Source organism: Orycteropus afer, unplaced genomic scaffold (assembly GCF_000298275.1).
Source record: "Orycteropus afer afer isolate SDZICR_OR568_19922 unplaced genomic scaffold, OryAfe1.0 scaffold00456, whole genome shotgun sequence".
NCBI lineage: Eukaryota > Metazoa > Chordata > Mammalia > Tubulidentata > Orycteropodidae > Orycteropus > Orycteropus afer.
In genome coordinates, this window is record NW_006922043.1 from 524,740 (window position 1) to 539,509 (window position 14,770).

At 48.0% G+C, this 14,770-nt stretch overlaps 1 protein-coding gene across 1 annotated transcript; it reads left to right on the top strand.

Moving 5' to 3' along the window:
- Positions 1 to 4,993: 4,993 nt before the first annotated feature.
- LOC103208619 (ficolin-1-like) lies at positions 4,994 to 13,766 on the top strand. Its single transcript, XM_007954321.2, has 9 exons — positions 4,994 to 5,090; positions 7,057 to 7,170; positions 8,144 to 8,188; positions 8,876 to 8,911; positions 9,960 to 9,992; positions 10,424 to 10,551; positions 11,026 to 11,155; positions 12,018 to 12,152; positions 13,519 to 13,766. The coding sequence occupies exons 1-9, from the start codon at positions 5,009 to 5,011 to the stop codon at positions 13,764 to 13,766; spliced, it is 951 nt and encodes a 316-aa protein (XP_007952512.1). The 5' UTR covers positions 4,994 to 5,008.
- Positions 13,767 to 14,770: the final 1,004 nt, after the last annotated feature.

The window sequence follows — 14,770 nt, forward strand, 5'->3', positions numbered from 1 at the left end:
CGTGGTCCCTCCTGGGTCTGGCCCTACAACACCACCCTCCCCATGTGCCTAACAGCTCTGCCCATGCCCAGGTAGGTGCCTGCCCTGGGCTTTGGGGCTCTAGTCTGTCCCCCATAGTGCTGTGCCTGGGTCAGAGTTGTCTTGAAGGGGCTCTACATCTATCTCAGGCACAGAAGAGCCCAGCAAACACTGTAAGCTTTCTGGGGGCTGAACACCCATCCACTCGCCATCCATAGCATCTCTTATCCTGGGGTGACCAAGATCAGGGACACTGGGAATGATGAGAAGAGCTGGCCATTCAAACCTAAGACTCAGTCAAGTTGCATTTCAGTGAGCAATGGCAAAGAGGGAGGGGGACAGTGAAGGTGTTTTCATGCATTGAATATTTGATTCCACTCAGCACTTCTGTGGAGACCTGTATCTGGGATTAATTTTCTACATTCCACCTGCATTGCGACACCCTTCAGCAAGGTTAATCCTGTCTTAATGCAAGTTAAAAAAACAAATCCACTGGGAGGAATAACTGTCCTGAGTGGCTGCATCCTGTCCTCTCATGCAGAGTAAACATGTTTGCATGCTGACTTGGGGAACAGGGTCGTGGATTGGGGTGCACCGCTGTTTGTCAGCCTAAGTCCCCCTCCTCTTACCCAGCATTACATAGAACAGCCATTTGGTCCTCAGTTAGGTGGTAGGTGGCAGGGGACCTGGCCTGTTCAAATCAAGATCAAAGGAGATATGTGCTGGGCCTGGGGGCAGATGCAGAAGAAAGGCCTGGAATCTCAATAACAGCTCCTCTAATTTAAGTGTGGGCTCACTTCTGGATTTTTCTGGTCTGTTCCAAAGCATCAAAAAATTAAAAACTCCACAACAACCCAGAAGAAATGAAGGCAAGAAAACAGACAGAAACTGTGCACCAATATTTGCTGCAGCACTTTTCACAACAGCCAAAAGGTGGAAACAACCAAAATGTCCATCAGCAGATGCGTGGGTATATGAAATGTGGTCTAGCCATACAATGGAATATTAGGCAGCCATAAAGAGAAGTGAAGTCCTGATGTCTGTCACACATGGCTGAACCTTGAAAACATTATGCTGAGTGAAATATGTCAGTTACGAAAGGGCAAATACTATATGATTCCATTCATATGAAATAAGCAAATCTGGAATCCAAAGCTGTTTTGTGGTCACCAGGGATGGAAGAGAGGGAAAAAGGAAGCTTCTGTTTGGGGGAGGGGCTTGATTTTATGTTAATGGTAGTATATTTTGGGAAAGGCTGACAGGAACGGTGACACAACATGAAAAATGTAACCTATGTCATTGAATTGTAAATGTGGCAGTTGTTGTTTTGTCAAATATTTTGGTGTGTATACTTCCACTACAATAATAATAGTAGTAATAAAGATCCCAAAAGCAAAGCAAAACAAACCAACCCTACTTCCCTGATCTGTTTCCCTGCGTTTCCAGAAGGTGACAACCTTTATCCCGCGGACAGGGTTTGCTTCTCCCACAGTGTCCTAGGGCTCACAGACTCAATTAAGATATTAACAAGCAGCCGAGGGCAGGCTGGGCTCCTCTGTGGAGCTCTGTCTTCCATTTGCTCTTCAGAGAGCAGCCTGCACAAACACTTCCAATCCTGGGATGCCACTGAGCCCTAATGGGGATTATCTGCCTCCTGAGATATAAATTCCAATTTACTCTGACACAAACTATTAGCCTGCAAACACTGGTCATCTGTCTTCAGGAACCTGGCAGATACTTTGCAGCCAGTGTTATTATCTTTGGGAAATTAAAATGGGCTGCAGGGTGAAGCTAACTTCCTGCCAGAGCCTTGGGTGTTTCTGTCTCAGTGGCCGGCTGACCTCCAGGCAGCTGCTAGAATGAGGTTTTCTTCCATCCTGGCTGGCTGTCCTCAGTCCTGCCTTCCCATCTCCCATTGGCTGCGAAGAGCTGCTAAGCACCTCAGTGTTCTTAGAAGCTGGAAGACAGGCTTTATAAAGGCAAGTGTCATTGTCGGCCTCAGCCTCGGGGTCTGGCAGGAATGGAGCTAGGAAAAGGGAGACCAGAAAAAGGAAGGAAGGGAGGGGAAGAGGTGACTATATTGAGCAGAATGCTGGGCGCCTCTCTCACTGCTGCCTGCCCATCCCAAAGCTGAGAGGAAGAAATGGAGGCAGAGCTCATTCCTGTCGGCACCACCCCCAGGAGCACCTGAGTAGAGGAGCATGCTTGGCTATGGGGTATGGGGGCTGGGTATGCTGTGTGCTCTAGGAGGAGGCAGGAGCTGGTAATGCCAAAGCTGAGAGGAAGAAATGGACGCAGAGCTCATTCCTGTGTTCTCATGACTGAATCCATGCCCTAGTTTCCCCACCACACTTAAGCTCCTTGCGGACAGGAGCTGCCTCTCCTATGATTCAGTGTCCAGCAGGTGGAGGCACTCCATGATGTGAAGTGGGCTCACAGACTCCACCGGAGAGAAGATGGTTAATGGTTTTTATGTCTGATTGTTTCTGAAAAATCAATTCTTCCCACTGTAGGAAAAAGGGAAAGCAATTGTTCTGTTCTTAGTAATCTGGGCCATTTTCACAGTCATTGAGGCACTATCTGATTGAATGATCTACCTAGGAAAACAACATACATACTGGATATTGACCTACAAAAAGCAACATCTTTTTTTTTCCCCCAGCAATAATCTATTTAAAAACATAAATTAAAAAACCTGCCTCCATCTCAGTGACAGAAACCATAAAATATCTAGGAATTAACCTAACCAAGAAGACACTAGGCTTCTACACAGGAAAATTTAAAACTCTGCCATGCAATGCAGAAGATCAGAATAAATAGATGCCATGCTCTTGGATGGGAAGACCTTAAGTTATAAAGATGTCAAGTGTCTCTAAATTAACCCATAAATTCAATGCAATCCCAATCAAAAAAAAAAAAAATTTTTTTAGGAACTCAATATAAGTGATCTAAGATGTATTTGGAGAATAAGGTCCACAACCAGCAAATTCTACTTTATTAAAGAAAAGTGAACAGGACAAATTTGCCCTATGAGAATTAAGGCATCCTGCAGAGACATGTGGCATTGGCACAAAAGCAGTGACTAGAAGCATGAGCTCAGGGACATGGCCTATTGACCACACATGGTATTTTAATTCACCACAAAGATGGCACTACAAATCCAATGGGGAGAAGGACAGGCGGTTTGCTAGCTGGTGAAGGAAACAGCACTTTGACCAAATTTTTAAAGCAAAAATTATAAGGTCAAGAGCTATAAAGACAAAGTTAACGGAGCACTGATAGAATGGAAGAAGATATTTGCAATGTCTTAAGCTAACAAGTCATCAATGTCTAGAAAAGACACGGCATTACCAATGAAAAGACAGCAATCCTGATAGAGAGAAATGGCGAAAGGCTATGAATCCCAGTTTGCATAGAGGGAAAGCTTTCAAATTCACATTTGCCAAGGTGTTCTAAATCATTGGCCATATTTAGAAAGCTCCAGAATTCCTAACTTCTGTGTCTGTAAATGTTTAGATATTGTTGTTTAGAAATAGAGGTGTTCTTTTGTTAAGTTAATGAGACCTTACTGTAGTAGGGTGAATCCTAAAACTAATCCCTTCTGAGTAGTGTCTTATAAAAAAGGAAAATAGACAGACACACACAGAGGGAAGACAGAGACCATGTGGAGATATATCTATAAGCAATTAAGAAACACCAATAAACACTTGCAGTTTCCAACAAGGAGGGACACACCTGGAGATATGGACAGAAAGGGACCCTTCTTTAGGGCCCATGCCCTGATTTGTACTTCTAACCCTGAAAACTATGAGACATTGAATTTCTGTCCTTTAAAGTCACCCTCTTGTGGTATCTTTTATTACAGCAACATGAGGTGACTAAGAAAGATGATCAGTGGTCCCTGAAGACACCAGTAAAGAGCTGCAAAGAAGAAAATTTGCCCTAAGAAGTTTTCAGAGGTTGGATAGGCATCCACCATAGACCAGTGCTTAGCCAACTCCTCACCCCTGAACGAGAAGCAGCACTCTCCCGGTCTTCCAGCTGGCATGGAGAGATGGGTGCTCCATACCAACTGTGCTCACCGAGGTTGTCCGTTAGAGTGATATCACCATACCCTCCCTTGTTAATGGGGTGGAGAAGGCATACCAACAGAGGGTGGAAAGGACAAGAGCTGGTCAGCACTTCCTATGATCAATAGCTGCAAGAAGAGTCTCATTGAGGGCCTGCTGCATGCTGGGTCTCTGGGCATCAAGATGCCCAAGGCTCCACTTCATCTTTGTATTTGAGAAGTTGTAATTCTGTTAGATAGGGCAACATGTGTCTACAGTAATTCCTAAAAACCAAAGCAGGACAAGGTAGTGTACAAGTCTCATGAAATATAAACACTTGAAGGAACACCAACCCTCTAGTCGGGTAGAGTCTAGTTGAGTTCAACAGCTGCCTCCTATGAGCTGTGTGACTCCAATCTGTAAAACTCAAATAACAGTATCCACGTAACAGGGCTAGTGTAATTATTATATGATGTAATTAGTACTTAACAGAATGGAGTTCAAAGGTTCTCCCTTGCCTCTACACCAAAGGCCTTTGTATTCTGTGAATTCTGATGAGAACGAGACAGGTCTGCAGCAAAACTTTCCTTATCCTGAGTGGAGGCCTCAGGAGATTGTGTTGGCAGAGCTAAGGATGAGAGAGAGGTTAGGGCTGGGAGGCATCAGCCACAAATGAGCAGAAATTGCCCAGCAGAGGGGTCTCGGAGCCTCTTGTGTGGGAGCAGGATGTCCTTGCTGGGAGAAGTGAATGCAGTGGAGGAGAAGCTTGCTGGGTGTTATCTCTTGCCTCCTGTTAATGCAACCAAATGCCTGTAGGAAGTGATGTCCCCATGGGAGTTGAGAAATCACAGCTCAAGGATGAGGTGCTTCCCCAGCCTTATAAAGGCTAAAAGCTTCTTTGAAGTCAAAGACCAGAAGTGGTGAAGCTGAGCCCAGCCGCCATGGCCCTGGAGCCTGCTGTCTACCTCATTCTGTTCCTGCGCCTGCAGGCTCTGACTGTCCAGGCTGCTGACACCTGTCCAGGTGAGAGCAACCCAATTTTCTGGTCCCTACAAACTGATAACCACTACTCATTGGTCATCCAGACTGTCCCAGGCTGAGCCTTTACAGGGATCTTCTTATCAAGAGTCCCAGAGAACATGAGTGACTTGTCCAAGGCCACATAGCTAAGAGGGAAGGAACAAGATTGAAAACTAGGTCTGTCTGACTCTGGACCCCATGTTTTGCACTATGAAGCTTTACATATAGGCCTCAATGCTGCTGCTGAACAGGGGAATAAGTGTTTATCTTTTCTGTCTTCCTAGACTCCCTGGGTGGAACAGGCAGTTAAGTGCTGGACTTCTAGCCAAAAAGTTGGCAGTTCAAACCCACCCAGAGATGCCTTGGAATACAGGCCTGGTGGTCTGCTTGTGAAAAGTCACAGCCTTGAAAACCCTATAGAGAAGTTCTACTCTGAACACATGGGGTCATCATGCATCACATTGACTTGATGGCAACTAACCCCTGGTGGCGTAGTGCTTAAGGCATTTGACTGCTAACCAGGAGACTGGCAGTTCAAACCCACCAGCCACTCCTCGGAAGGAAGACTGGGCAATCTATTTCCATAGAGATACCACTTGGAAACCCAAGGAGGGGTTGAGTTGAATCAACTCAATGGCAGTGAGGTTTTTTTTTTTTTTTTTGAACCTCAACAACATGGGCTCACTGGAGGGGTGCTGTCACATCCTCCAATGCAGTGGCCCTCTGCTATGTAGAGGGTGTTAAAACACAGGTTTCTAACTTTTGGAAGTGGATAATGGTGATGATAGTACAACACTGTGATTGTGAGTGATATCACTGAATTGAACCCTTAAAAATGCTTAAAATGGCAAATGCTTTGCTCTATATATTTCACCACAATAATGTTTGCATTGTGATATAATTTAGGTTTACAGAGCATATCAGTTTATCAACACATTTTGTTTCATGCCATTGATGCAATCCCCTCACTGTAACAGCACTCATTCTACTTCTTCTCTGTGCTCCCATTTTCATTCCTCCTTCTTTCTTATCCTTTCTTGCCTTTTGAACTTTGTCCTTGGGCAAATCCTGCCATCACATGTCTGGGACAGGTGGCTCTGGACCACTCTTGGTGAAACATTGCTCCTAATGACAGAGCCAGCCACCTCCAGAGGTGTCTGATGACATGTTTATATATGCATGTTACTGCCTGGTCTGGTGAGAGGATGACAGGAAGGAAATGTGCCCAACAGTGGTGGCCTCTTGTGTCCCCAGTGACAGTGCAGCTCACTCCGTACTTTCCAACTTGTCTCTTAGGAGCTTATGTTAGTTAGTAATCGACAAATTTAAAAATAATTTTAAAAGAAGTAAGTAAAGCTACTTTTTCCATTTCTGCCTTATCCTACTGTTCCTCTGTGTCCTTCCCCTCTCTGGGAAGACCTTGGAGACCCCCAGCTCTGTAGTTACTTAATTACATTCTCAGAATCTGGGAGTGGAGATGCCTGCTGACTCAAATCCCTCAATTTCCTTAAGAATAACTATTGCTATTATTTATTGAAAAAAGTCGCTGTTTACGGAATTCTTCTGAATGCCATGAGTTATATTAAGACTTTTTTCTTAATTTGCATTATCTGATCTAATCCTCCCCAGAGCCCTATTTCTGTCCTCATTAGGAGCTGAGGGGACAAAAGCCCAGAGGGATGAGGGACTGGAGATCAGATTCTTTCTCAGGGTCCACCTGCCCCTCGTCCCATTGTCCATCACTGACAAGCATCCCAGGAAGAGCAGAAGCCCAGCCTCACCACAATGGAGACCTTTCACTCCCAGCTGACACTCCAGCTGAGGCTTTGATGCTAGCAGCTATCTTGGCAGCTGCCCAGGCTCACAGCTCCTGAGGGCAGATTCCTTCTTTGGCACTTGTCTGTCAGCTCCATGGGGCCTTTCTGCCCTGGGACGCCCCCACTGATGGACCCCTTGTGCCTTCTTGCAGAGGTGAAGGTGGTGGGTCTGGAGGGCTCTGACAAGCTCAGCATTCTCCGAGGCTGCCCAGGGTTGCCCGGAGCTCCTGGACCCAAGGGAGAAGCAGGTGCCAATGGAGAGCGAGGTATGTGCTTGGCAGGCTGGGGTGGATGTGGCCTGGAGGGGTCACCGACCTGCTTTTCCTAAATCAGGTCCCACAGTGCCCATGCCTGAGGGTGGCTCTCAGATTGGGGGCTTGGGTCTGGCCCCATGTAAAGCCAACACCAAGGCCCAGCTGGGGATTGGAAAGCACCCGAGAGCACCTTGTGTCTTACTTAATTCCCTGTGAGCTCTCAGTGGGCGTGTTGGTTTCTGGTCTTGACTCACCACTGGTCCACGTGGACACTTCCATTTCCACATCCCTCTCCTTTTTCACCACAGCCCTGGCTGTGAACTCTCCTCTACCTGAATCAGGAGAGGACACCAAAACCAAGAGATGTTAAGGATCTTTTCCCCATCCTCACCCTGTAAAGGGAGGAAATGGACTCAAACCTGAATCAGTTTCAGGACATGCCCCATACCCCTGACCCCTGAACTTCCAAATTAGACATGACTGAGGTCAGTGATCAGGGCATCTCTCCTCCAAAAACAATAGTGATAATGCTGACCTGGATGCTGCCTGGTTCCTGGTGTCCCTCAGAACATTCATGAGGCCCTCTGCACCAAAGGACCCCCCTCTTCACAAGGACATGTGTGACCAGGAGTCTGAGAAAGGGCTCCTTGTTCTAGCCCCCTCACTAAACAGCAGAGCCTTGCAGGTGCAGACCTGGGTCCCTGGTTGTAAAGGGTTGTGCTCAGGTTTTACCCAAAGAGCAAATGGGAACATCCACACATTCACTGGAACTTACAGCCCAGGCTGCTCCAACCAGCAGGCGACAACTGTGACAAACAGCACCCCACCCATGGCCACCCCAGCTCCATGTCCCAGGGACTCTACAAGCCTGAAGATTATCAGGAGCTACAACAGAAGGCAGCTGGGACCTTACCACTCAGTGCAAAGATTTTCAAATAGAATGGTCTAGGTCCCATTGTGCTAAATGGTGTCTTTGGGTTTGCAGGAGCTCAAGGTCCACCTGGCGTTCCTGGGAAGGCAGGGCCCAAAGGTAACAACATGACAAAAGATAAAGACCCCTGAGTAGACTTCCAAGGGGGGAATGGGGGAGTGAGAAAGAGATAGAGGAAGAGAGAAAGAGAGAGGGAGGGAGTCACAGAGAGAAAGAGAAGAAGGGGGGAAGAGAAAGAGTAGGAGAGAAAAAAAAGAAAGAGGGAGAGAGTGACAGAGACAGAGAGGGAAAGAGAGGTAGCATCAGAGGGAGAGATAGAGAAAGAAAGACAACAGGGAGAGAAAGAGAAAGAAAGACAAGAGCGAGAGAGAGAGAGAAAGTAAGTATGAGAAAGACAGAGAATGTGTGTGTGTGAGGGAGAGGAAGCACTCCTGAACCCTTCTTTGAGTTTCCATCACGTTTTCCCAAAGAGCCTCAGGACAGTCCAGGGGCCTATGCTTTGGCCCTGGGTCCGAGGTGAGGGCCTGGGTCTAGAGACCCTTCACACCCAGGGTGGGAAGCCTGGCCTCAGCTCTTGCCCACTGCCGAGCCTGGCATCTGGAATCTCTGTAGAACTGTAGGACCATCAGTCTAAGGACCCTGAACACAGTCTGAGATCCACCCACAACTCTGTCCTCCCCTCCACCTTGGGAAGCCACCCAAGGTGGGCAGACAGAGGGCTTCTTGATGAGTGTCCTAAGTGACAAGGGCTCTCACATCAACAGTCACATCTCATTTTTTCTCCAGGAGAAGCAGGAGAGAGGGGCCTGCGTGGAGAGAAAGGTGAGGCATCCCATGGACCCCAAGTGCCATCAGACTTTATTCCATCTGCTTTTCAGGCCCATTGGCCCAGAGTATGTGCCTGGGGGTATGGAGGGGAGTACTATATCCCTTTCCTTCAGGCCATGGGCAAGAGGGTGCATGGGGCCTCTCACTCTTGTTCATGCTTCCACAGGTCCTGGCCTACTCCATTGTTGGTGAGGTCGTGAACCTGGGGCCTGCTAATGGCCAACTCAGGATCTTAAATATCTGGACTACATTCTTGAAGAAATGTAGCCATTCTACTCATTTACACTTTTTTTTTTTTTTTTCTGATTTATGCACATTTTTTTTTCAAATTGTAAAATTCAGAAAGGACAAAACAAACATGGTCTCAGATGACCCCATGATGCAGTTACATGCTTTGTACAAATAAAGTCCATGATTGCCAGACAGAGGCAGGCACCAAAGTGTTCTAGGCACATCTCCACACCCAGACTCTGACCTGTAGCCCTGCACTGGCTGATTTAACTGGGACGGATGGGCGAGTTGACCCCTATGCCCATTCATATGTTAGGCCCAAATGAAGTTGCCAAATTGGGCCCAGTTGGTATTGATGAATGACCATACTGACAATTGGCCAGGGTGTCCAGGCTTGGCCAGGTTGCCCAGCAGGCAATGATGAGGACTACCTGCCTGTGAAGTAGAGTCTTCCAGAACCAGCTGCCCTTGAGTCCACTCCAACTCATGACACTTGAGTGCATAGTTCAGAGTAGAACTGTGTTCCACAGTGTTACCAGTGTCTCGTTTTTCGGAAGTAGATAGCCACGTCTTTTTTCCAAGGCACTTCTGACACTCGACCCTTTGACCTTGTGGTTAGCAGCTGAACGCATTAACCCTTTGCATTAATCAGAGTCACCTAAGAACCATCCATTAGAGCTGGATCATGGTCATCCTGAGAAGACCTAGATAACTGCTTACATTTTCTGTTGTGTTCATGGACCAGTTGAGGCAAAAGGAATGAGGCCTTGGCTTTATCATTTTGTGAACTGTCTCCTCTTTCCCAAAACAGGAGAACCTGGGAATCCAGAGACCTGCAATGCAGGTGACTGACCATGCTGCCACTGTAGTACAAGGCCCACCTAGATGGAGGAGGCTTGGGCTGGGAGACTGCTGCCTACACTCATGTCCCAGAGTTGAAGGATGAGCACTCCACACACTTTTTACCCCCACAAGGTCTCAAGTAACAGGCAAATACTGTCTGCATAATCTCAAGCATATTGCATCATGATTTCTCTGAAAGAGCTTAACAGTTACTCTGAAGGCTGGGTGACCTAGAGACCCAGGTGAGGTGGCCTGGGAGGTAAGGATGGTCAGGAGGCTGGGATCTGCCAATCACAACCAGGGGCCTTGCAGGTCCTGTCTCTTTCCCAGACCCCAGCCTCCCCTGCCAGTCAGACACCCTGTCCTGCCTCACCCCAACCACTCACCTACCCAGCTCCCTATCAAGGCACCCATTTCCTGGTTCTGCCCTAGGGCCTCAGACCTGCAAGGACCTTCTCACCCAAGGGCATACTCTGAGTGGCTGGTACACCATCTTCCTCCCTGACTGCCGGCGCCTGAATGTGCTGTGTGACATGGATACAGATAGTGGGGGCTGGACTGTGAGTGTTGGGTCCAGGGTGGCTGTGAAGCCTGGGAAAGGGGCTGCTTGGGAATCCCATTCTCTCCAGTGACCTTCTGATAGCCTCTTCCCCTCTGGGCTTTGGTTTCCCTGTCATCCATCACTCATAAAGCACAGACCCCTCCTTTTCACTGAAGAGGAGAGAATCAGAAATGATGGGTTGGGGGTGGAGGTACTCTGTGAGGGAAAATGGCCAGTCAGGGATCCAGGGGACACTCTTTTCTAGCTATGTGGCTTTGGGCTGTCACCCACCCTCTCTGAGCCCCACCTCTGCACTGGTAAACTGAGAACTCCACTTGATCATCCTGGGCTCCTGCTGAGGCCCACGTGGGCACTCATGCACATGGTTTGGGACACTCTGTGAGCTATGCTGCTCCCATGTTGGGTCAGGTCACATCTTGTGCTGAGAGGTGTGAGCCTGGCCACCCTCTCCCCAAATGTCTCTGGCCCTCAGGTTTTTCAGCGCAGGATTGATGGATCCATGGACTTCTTTCGGGACTGGGCTGCATACAAACGGGGTTTTGGCAGTCAGCTGGGAGAGTTCTGGCTGGGGAATGACAACATCCAAGCCCTGACTGCCCAGGGTAAGGCCCTGCCAGATGCTCAAGGTCATGGGGCCTGGCCCACTGCCCTGTCCCTGACCTGGATCGTCAGACATAAACCCCAGATGATCCTGGACTACAGATGATAAGATTTTGAGCACATCCATGCTGTCACTGTGATGTGCAGGGGTGTGCACCCCTGCCTTGGGCTCTCAGACCATGAGGACCAAGGGTATAGGATGAGTAAGGTGAAGTCATCTTCCAACCATAGCACCATTGACACCTTGGAACTAGGGACATTGAGCATAACTCCATCCCCATGTACCACCAATGCTCTTTCTTTGGAGCTGGAATCTTAGGGCTGTGGAGGCCCTCCCCAACCTCTCCTGGCTCAGACCATGACAGACCCTTCCCAGACACCACCAGTCCTCTTCCCTGATTCTACACCAGTGTCAGCTTGCCTTCTGTCTTAGAGAAAACTTCAAAATCTTGGTCCTTTTTCTCTCCATTCAGTGGTCCTGGCAACCTCAAGGGCATCCACTCATGTCCCTCAAATTCTCCCAATTTAGGGAAAGTACAAATACAGACTCTCTCATGGTGTGTTGGAGCTTAACCACCATCTGCAGTACAATTTACATTTTTTAAAATAGAGTGCTATTTCCTTCTATGCAGTGAGTACAATGGTGGAATTTCAGGCAAGGCTTAAGGGATAGTGAAGAAGATATTTTGAAACAGGGCCCACCCTTGAGGTCTTCACATTCATAAAACATTTATATAAAGTCTCACCTGAATTTTCCCTGGATGCCACATACAGATACCCCTCAAGAACTTTCCCTAACTCCCACCTTTATATCTGGTGGCAGGAGGACTCTTTGGCTAGGAATTTAAAATAGTTTTCCAACAGGGACTAGTGAGCTCCGTGTGGACCTGGTGGACTTCGAAGGCAACCACCAATTTGCCAAATACAGGTCATTCAAGATGGCAGTCGAGACAGAGAAATATAGGCTGATCCTGGGAGACTTTGTAGGGGGTAGTGCAGGTAAGTGTCTGCACCATGCCTGGGATCCTGGGATCTTCAGAGCAGGATTGGGCAGTCAGTGAGATGGGGGCAGAATCTTGGGTCTGTCTTTCTCTGGATGACCTTGTTTCAGGGTCCCCACCTCCTGAGCTCTATTCCTCAATCTGTGAATGAACACACTCACACCTGCATCTCTAGGTGCTATAACTTGTTGCAGCCCCTCAGGCTATGTCAGCTGCTGAGGGAACAATTACTGAGCATCTTCACTTCCAAAACCTGGAAAGGGATGATCATTTCACACAAGTCAACAGTGTCCTCCTTCCCAGGCTGTTTTCCAGTGGCACAAGCTCAATGGGACATTCTTTCCCTAAAGGATTCTCCAGCCGCATGATTTAGGGGTCTTTTCTCATACAGCATCTACTTGGCAATTCTCAGTGCACATGATGAGTTCCCTGGAGGACTGCTGCAGCAGGAAGCCCATCTACCTGTGTTTAACCTTAGTTTGTGCTGGAACAACGCACCCCCTTGTGAGAGGGTGCAAGGCCCCTGGTTGAACATGAGAATCTGGGAGTTTGCATGTCCCTTTCACATACATGAGCCCCTTTGAGCCTCTGGGTAGGGCAGAAGACAGGGACCGGCACCCCCACTGTAGATGGTGAAGCTGAGGCTTGTGGGTTAAACCACTCCTTGCAGGAGGCAGAGCTAAGCCTGAGCCCAGGGGTTGGAGGGAGCAGGATGGTACCCTGGATGAGGGCCATACTGAACTTACTAAGGGCCATACAGGGGAACTGGGGGAGGAGCCATATGACAAACCCCAGAGGGAACCCTACCAGAGGAAGGAGGCCTCTTCAGGGAAGGGCTCTGCTCAGAGACAGTAGTTCATGGGTGTGTGAGAAGCAGGACACTCAGTGGCTCAGGGAGTGGGCATGGCATGATGGAGTCCAGGAGTAGAGACTGAAGCTTCTGGTCCCCCTGATCTACTCCTGGATGGAAGATGACAGGCATCGGGGGCAGGACTGGAGCCAACCAGGGTAGTGGGGGTATGGGGAGAAGCCCAGAGCAGAGGGCTGACTGGAAGGATGGAGATGCTCCAGGAGAGAGAACAGTCCTCAGGGTCTTGGCAGAAACCAACAGGAAGAGATGTTTGCTAGAGGAAAGAGGCCATGCCATGTGGGGAAGGGTTCCTGGACCAGGTAGTGGGAGATGGTGCTTCTGCTCCTTCATCCTCTGGTCTTGGGAAGTCTCTAGAAGTGACTGGGTATCAGCCCCCAGGTCTCTGGAAGGTGGAGAAGTGGAAGGTAGAAGTGGGACACAGGGCAAGGTGGGGACTTCCTGACATCCGGGCTTTTTCTAGCACCCAACTATGCCCACTATTCCTCCTCAACAGGTGATTCTCTGACATCCCACAACAACCACTTCTTTTCCACCAAAGACCAGGATAATGATGTGTATAGTTCAAACTGTGCTACACAGTACCAAGGGGCCTGGTGGTACACCAGCTGTCATGAGTCGAACTTGAATGGTCATTACCTCGGGGGACCCCATGAGAGCTATGCCAATGGCATCAACTGGAAGTCAGGGAAAGGGTACAACTACAGCTACAAGACTTCTGAGATGAAGCTGAGGCCCACCTAGCTTGGGGCCCAGCAGCCTGGCCTGTCCCATCAGGACCCAACCATCCACAGTGGGGATATCACACTCACAGGCATGACACAACCAGAATCTTAGTTCTCTGTCCTCAGTCATTCCATTTCTGTCCTGATGCCTCACAGCTCTGTTAACCTTGCTTTGCAAACCCCAGCCCCCCATCCTTGTATCCCAGAGAAACTGCAACCCCAAATCTTATCAGAATAAAGAATGTTTCAAAAAGTACTTGCTTTTTGACAGACCACATGTTTTTCCAATTTTAATTTATATCTCTCAAGCACAGTCTTTCTGAGCATTTTTCCACATCCACTGTTGTCAGTTGCCATCAAGTCAGCTCCAACTCCTGACAGTTTTATGTACAACAGAATGAAACATTGCTTTGTTCTGTGCCATCTTCTCAATAGTTGGTGTGTTCTAGTTCATTGTTGCAACCACTGTGTACTTTTTCAGTGCCTTCCAACTTATTGGAAAATATTTTCTTGTGATCCCAAGGGTTTTCATTGGCTGATTTTCAGAAGTAGACCACCAGATCTTTTTTTCTTGTCTGCCTTAATCTGGAAGCTTCACTGAAACTTGTCCACCATGGGTGACCCTGCTGATATTTGAAATGCCAGTGATATAACTTCCAGCATCATACAACATGTAGGTCACCACTGCATGACACACTGACAGATAGGTGGAGGATTCCCATGAATTTGGTGCATGAGGAAGAATTAGAATGTCCATCTGGCAGATGTAATCACTGATGTCCAGAGAGGTTAAGTGGCTTTTCTATGGATTTCTAACCTCAAGCCCCAAGTCTCCTCCTTTAATTGACCCATCAGATGCACTTCTCTTCCCCAAATCCCCTTTGTTCCCAATGATCCATTCACAGAATCTGTATACATCTTGTAAAAGGTCAGATTTGGCCTAGAAAACTCTCAGGAAAAAGGGGGAAAGTTAAATAAGATATTTCTGCCTTCAATCATGGGAGAATCAATGCTTTGCAAGAG

Coding starts and splice junctions, on each gene's coding strand:
- LOC103208619 (XM_007954321.2), top strand. CDS start 5,009: ATGGCCCTGGAGCCTGCTGTCTACCTCATTCTGTTCCTGCGCCTGCAG. Junction 7,171..8,143: donor AGGTGCCAATGGAGAGCGAG/GTATGTGCTTGG, acceptor TTGGGTTTGCAG/GAGCTCAAGGTCCACCTGGC. Junction 10,552..11,025: donor CAGATAGTGGGGGCTGGACT/GTGAGTGTTGGG, acceptor TCTGGCCCTCAG/GTTTTTCAGCGCAGGATTGA.